The 6024-nt window shown below is 48.1% G+C and overlaps 1 protein-coding gene across 5 annotated transcripts in view; it reads left to right on the forward strand.

The window, feature by feature from the left end:
- NFAT5 (nuclear factor of activated T cells 5) overlaps nucleotides 1–5723 on the forward strand; it is a 46379-nt gene extending 40656 nt beyond the window's left edge. For all 5 annotated transcript variants that reach the window (XM_060788365.2, XM_060788364.2, XM_060788374.2 and 2 more), the window contains 2 exons: nucleotides 107–329; nucleotides 1506–5723. In XM_060788365.2, coding sequence (XP_060644348.2) covers nucleotides 107–321 — 215 coding nt within the window. In that variant the 3' untranslated portion in view covers nucleotides 322–329; nucleotides 1506–5723. The remainder of the gene's footprint in view (nucleotides 1–106; nucleotides 330–1505) is intronic.
- The last annotated feature ends 301 nt before the right edge of the window (nucleotides 5724–6024 follow it).

Raw genomic sequence — 6024 nt, forward strand, 5'->3', positions numbered from 1 at the left:
TAGCTAGTTAGCGCTACTTGTCCATGATACGTGTTGAAGACTGAGTGGCCCAAGGCGCCCGCTGAGCAAACTTGACCAGCTGTGTGTCTTTTCTCTTCCTCTATAGACTGTGGGCAGCTCCTCACCTCTGGGTCGGGTGCCATGTCAGAGCAGATGATCACAGAGGTGCAGCCTTCGGTCACGACGCTCCTGTCCCAGCAGATGTCAGAGGGCCCCCAGTTGTCTTCTGCCCTGACCTCCAACCAGAATATGAAGAAGATCGACGACCTGCTGGTGTCCTTGCAAAATCAGGGGAACAATAACATGGCCGGCTCCTTCTAACTGGCCAGGTGAGAGGAAGCTATTTGAGTCCAAGGCATTCCTCCCTCTCTCTCTCTGGGTTGGGTCATTGGGAGAGAAGTATATTCCCCCATCTGCTTTTATCCATTAATACAGTATTTTTCGATCTGAGGGTGGGACCTCTGGGGGGTCGTGAGGGGGGTCGTGAGGGGGTTGCTAAAAACCATCAGAAAGCACAGTATTTTCTGTTGCTCATGGAGGTTCTGTGTGGGAAGTATGCCCCAATTCTATCATTGGTGGGGTTCAGAATGCTCTTTGATTGTAGGTGAACTATAAATGAGTTGTTGTAGGTTTTTCCGGGCTATATGGCCATGTTCTGGAGGCAATTTTTCTCCTGACGTTTCACCTGCATCTATGGCAAGCATCCTCAGAGGTAGTGAGGACCTCACTACCTCTGAGAATGCTTGCCATAGATGCAGGCAAAACGTCAGGAGAAAAATTGCCTCCAGAACATGGCCATATAGCCCGGAAAAACCTACAACAACCCAGTGATCCCGGCCATGAAAGCCTTCGACAATACATTGAACTATAAATCCCAGCAACTACAACTCCCAAATGTCAAGGTCTATTTTCCCCAAACTCCACCAATGTTCACATATAGGCATATTGAATATTTGTGCCAAGTTTGGTTTAGATTCATAATTGTTTGAGTCCACAGTGCTCTCTGGATGGAGGTGAACTACAACTCCAAAACTCAAGATCAGTGCCCACCAAACCCTTCCAGTATTTTCTGTTGGTCATGGGAGTTCTGTGAGCCAAGGTTGGTTCAATTCCATCATTGGGTGGAGTTCAGAATGCTCTTTGATTGTAGGTGAACTATAAATCCCAGTAACTACAACTCCCAAATGACAAAATCAATCCCACCCCAACCCCACCAGTATTCAAATTTGGGTGTATTGGTTATTTGTGCCAAATTTGGTCCAGTGAATGAAAATACATCCTGCAGATCGGATATTTACATTATGATTCATATAACAATAGCAAAATTACAATTATGAAGTAGCAATGAAAATAATGTTATGGTTGGAGGTCACCACAACATGAGGAACTGTATTAAGGGGTCGCGGCATGAGGAAGGTTGAGAGACACTGCATGAATGAAAGTTTTAGAGTGAAATGAAAACCTGGCTGCACAAGTCTCATACTCCCTTTTGCTTTTCCTTACAGAAATCCTGCTATGGACAGTCAGATTTGCAGACTCCTTAAGCTCCCGTGACTCTGGAATTTAGGCTATTTGGACTCCAACTTCCTCTTTCAAAGGATGGCCTGGACCCAAGGGAAAGCACAGCCTTCCTCCTTGCTGCAGAGGAGCGTCCCTTTGGAGCCTGGGGAGTGGCTGTTGAGCAAAAGGAGAGGGTGCCGGGGGAGCAGCGAAAGAGCAATGGCGCCTTGCGTTGCTGCCCTCTCTGTCCCCTAAATCCTCTTTGCCGCGAGGGAAGAGAAGAAGACGGGTCGCAACTTTACTCCCTCTGCAACTCATCTCTGGACACTGCAAAACATCATGACATAATATCCCAGGTCCTGAAATCCGTTGGTTACAGAGATATCCGGTTCACAAATGCGTGCTGATCCCATGATTTGCAGCTGAATATTTATGTGATTTTCCATTGGAAACGGTTTCTTGAGGCAATGTGAATTAACGCAAGTGTTTAGACTGTTGTTGTGAATTTCACCCGCTGTTCAGCGGAAGCTCCTGCTGATTGAATAGAATGGGGAAAGCTGTGAAATAACACTGGGAGGGGGAGGGGGGGGGTCGGTGAATGCCGTATGGAACTTGAGAGTTTCCTTTGGCTTTGGGGGTCTCATCTTAATGGTTGGTGGGGAAGATGGTGAATCCACAAATGTGACTTCAGCTTCTGGAAAGGGTTGGGAATTAAAATGGCATCGTTTTTCAGAGGAGAGGGGCTTCCCTATACCTTTGGAGGGAGAACTTTTCCTCAGCGCAGGAACCCGTACTCTCTCTAGCACATTGGGCATGAATCCATCCCCCTTAGCCCTCAGTGGTACAATAGGTTAAACGCTTGTGCCGGCAGGACTGAAGACTGACAGTTTGGAGGTTCAAATCCAGGGAGGTCGCAGATGAGCTCCCTCTGTCAGCTCCAGCTCCCCATGCGGGGACATGAGAAAAGTCTCCCAAAAGGATGGTAAAACATCAAAACATCTGGGCATCCCCTAGGCAACGTCCTTGTAGACGGCCAATTCTCTCACACCAGAAATAACCTGCAGTTTCTCAAGTCGCTCCTGACACACACAAAAAGCCCCCATTCCACTTCTTTGTCTCCTTTTATAAATAATTTGAGCTGGCTTTCTAGGAGTCCAGAGAACGCTGTGGTCGGCGGGAGTCCAAGGCCTAGTAAAGGAGAAGAAGCTGGGACCCAAATACCCCACATTTGAGAGAGGGAGCCTGCAAAACTGGCAGGTCCAGAGTCCATCAAGTGGCCAGGACACACACATGCGCTTTCCTGGTCACTGACAGGGTGCAATGGGAGGCGTCTGTAAAAGCCAAGCTGGTTTCCGCTTCCCACCCTTTGGCTCCCTGGAAGCCCAGGTGAAGCCTTCCACCCTCCATGAGGCTGGTTCCACGCCCCCCCCTCGACCCCAGCCCCCTCCTTTTCAGGTGCTCTCCAGGGGGTGTTACCCCCCTTCCACCTCCCTCTCGCCTCTCCTGCCCATCCAGCACTGCTGTTGTCGGTCGCACAACAGCTTCCTGCGTAGCTCCCTTTGGCCTTGGGGATCGCGTTCGTTTTTCAGTCTGCGTCGGTGTCCGTTCCTTGTGCAGCAGTTCTCTGGGTTTCCCTCTCCTTGTGTGTGTCCTTTGAGCTCTGTAGACTCATCTTTGGGTTCTTTTGGGAGGGTGGCCTTTGGTTCTCGTCCCGTTTAATGTAAGTCTGACGTTTGCAGTCAGTAGTTTGTCCCGTCTGTCTGTCTGTCTGTCGATCGAGTAACGTTTTCAGTAGTACAGGCTCTTTTGCCGATATGAAGGGAACTTTTTTCAGAAAGAGACCTGCTCTTGGGTCGTTTAATTTTGAATACTGTTTTCAATCGTTCAAGTTTTGGATGGTTTATATCTAATCGTGTGTTTCATTTTTTTGGAAAGCTCTATTTTGTATTTTAGGAAACAATGAACTATTTTGCTACTTGTACTGAGTTGAGTACATGGGCATAAATATAAACTCTATATAAATATATATATATATATATATATTTGCATATATATTATTCACACACATATATTCTCTCCGCCACAGGTTTTTGTGGCGAATGTGTGACTTTTACCGTCTGTTCTCCCACAAAATGGCATCTAGTGATTGAGGGCAAAGTGGGAGGGTCTTGTTTGTCGCGTCTTTGCAGCATATTTTTCAGTCCTTTTTCGCAGCTGACTGAGTGGTATCCATCTCTGGCCCTTCTGTTAGGCAGCGTCCATTTGGACCGCAGGCCGCGAGGGCAGCTTCCCTGCCAAAGAGGCATCGCAACCTGGCGAAGAAACCCTCTGGCTCCGTCTTTTACTCACTGTTTGTGTTTATTCTGTTTTATTGCTGGCTTTTTAATTTATAATGACACTACAAATCCGGAACAGGGGCCGGCATCTTTCCTCTGTCCCATAATGTCTGTATTGCTCCAGTATTTTTTTTAACTTGACAAGGCAACGTTGAAGGCGAGAAGCAGCTGATACGCAAAGGCCGCTTATGGACAAGGAATGGGCCAAGGGAGGAGAGAGACATCAGTGGCTTCTACGTTTGTGTCAAAAAGGAAGCCTTTCCTCCCTGAATTGTCTCCCCAACTGTTTCACAGCCATTTTCCGGGGGACAGGGAGGAGCCAAGGCCCAGGGACCAATCCATCCTTGGCTGAACCAGGCCTTGCGGCCAGATCCAGCCAACCGCCCCTTCTCCCCCAGTGATCCATTTCTTGTGTCCATCGCAAATGGTCCTGCTGCTGCAAAACAGGGGAACATTCGCACTTCTTGGCTTAGTTTTTAATTCCTTACTTCTTTCCCTCCTCTTGGTCCATTTTAGGTCAATATTTAAATGTGCAAACTTTTGAATTGTGTAATTTGGTTACAAAATGGGTATGTCTTTGGAACCGAGGGGCTGCTCGGTGGCTGCGGCAAATGGATGCTGTGTCTTTTCAGTTGGCAGATTCTGCAAAAGGCATAGAAGCAAAGAGGAGGGAAGGGGGCTGCCAAGGCAGGGAGGCACAAAAGCGCTTCTGCCCCATCTCCAGGCCCTTTATGGCAGATGGGAGCCACGAGCCCTAGCCTGGCAAGCCTTCTGGCCCTTGGAGAGCTCAGCAATGGAGGAGGTTCTGGGCACCAGGGCAGCGGCAGGCAGGCACTTCTGAGGGAGCCATGAGGGTCAAGAGAGCTTCCCCCTGAGAGCTGCTTCCTGTCCTTTTCATACAAACTTCCATCCACTTCCCCTCTTGGGCCATTGGCTATGTGCCTACCTCCTGAACCAACCCTGTCTGCAGGGGAGCCTTTGGGCTGTCTATTCTAACACCCTTTGAGGCCCCCTTCATGACAAGAAAGTTTAGGTCTTCTGTGCTGTCTTTTCCAGATATTAAGTTATACCACATAGAACTAATAACATAGAAAAGGCACTGACTGAACTGAAACAGTACCAACACCCTTGGTCCTAAGGAGAAGGCTTTCAATTATTTCAAAAATGGGCCAACCCTGTTCAGAAAATAGAGGGAAAGGACCAAAAGTGCAGGGCCTTTCCAGAGGAAGGGACTCTCTCTGGCCCCACAAACCTCAGCTTACATCCCTGGGGCTTTGTCTTATGGTCGTAATTCACTACTTTGGATTGGGTCCAGAACATCCTGGCAACAGGGCTGCCATTGGGGAATAGATATTCTGTGCCCTGGCTGCCTAGTCCCCTGTGAATCACTGGACCACAGAAGCTGGTCCATTTGCCCATTTGCCAGTGCTTTGTGGCCCACCTTTAGGGGTTTTTGTTATTTCAGGGCCCTTGAGACCAAGTGCTCCCTTTGGCGGCCCTGAGGCTTCTCCAAGGGTTCCTCCTTCTGCCTTTCCGCCACATTTGGCTGCTAGAGCATCCGGAGCAGCCTCTGGGCAGCCGCCTCGTCGTTCCACGACCCTTCAATGTGAATGTAGCCCCCGAGGGCACCGTTGTGCGTTTTGTGCGTCCCTGGTTGTGTCGATGGACTTCTCCAGAGCACTGATCCTCCATGTTCAGTCTGTTCTAAGGGGAGGGGGGGAGGGGGGAGGGGACCTCATTTGCATTTGTTTTTAGCTATTCTGTGATAACTTGTTGAATATTAAATAAAAACAGAGAGATATTTTGCTTCTATGGGGACATTTGTATACTTGGCAACTATATTTCTGTACACAGCTGCAGTCGAGAATAAAACTTTGAAAGTTTTCACTTTGCCGTGTCTGGAGCCTTGCGCCCTCTTTCTTCCTTCCTTCCTTCTGGCCAAAGGACAAAGGAAAGGTCACTCTCCCCGTTTCACAGTCTAGGGCAGGGGTCCACAGACTTTTTAAACAGAGGGCCAGGTCACAGTCCCTCAAACTGTTGGAGGGCCAGATTATAATTTGGAAAAGAAAAAGAATGAATTCCTATGCACACTGCACATATCTTATTAGTAGTGCAAAAAAAACACTTAAAAACAATACAATAATTAAAATGAAGAACAACTTTAAGAAATATAAAATTATTATTTAAA

Source organism: Anolis sagrei, chromosome 8 (genome assembly GCF_037176765.1).
Source record: "Anolis sagrei isolate rAnoSag1 chromosome 8, rAnoSag1.mat, whole genome shotgun sequence".
In the NCBI taxonomy this organism is placed as follows: Eukaryota; Metazoa; Chordata; class Lepidosauria; order Squamata; family Dactyloidae; genus Anolis; species Anolis sagrei.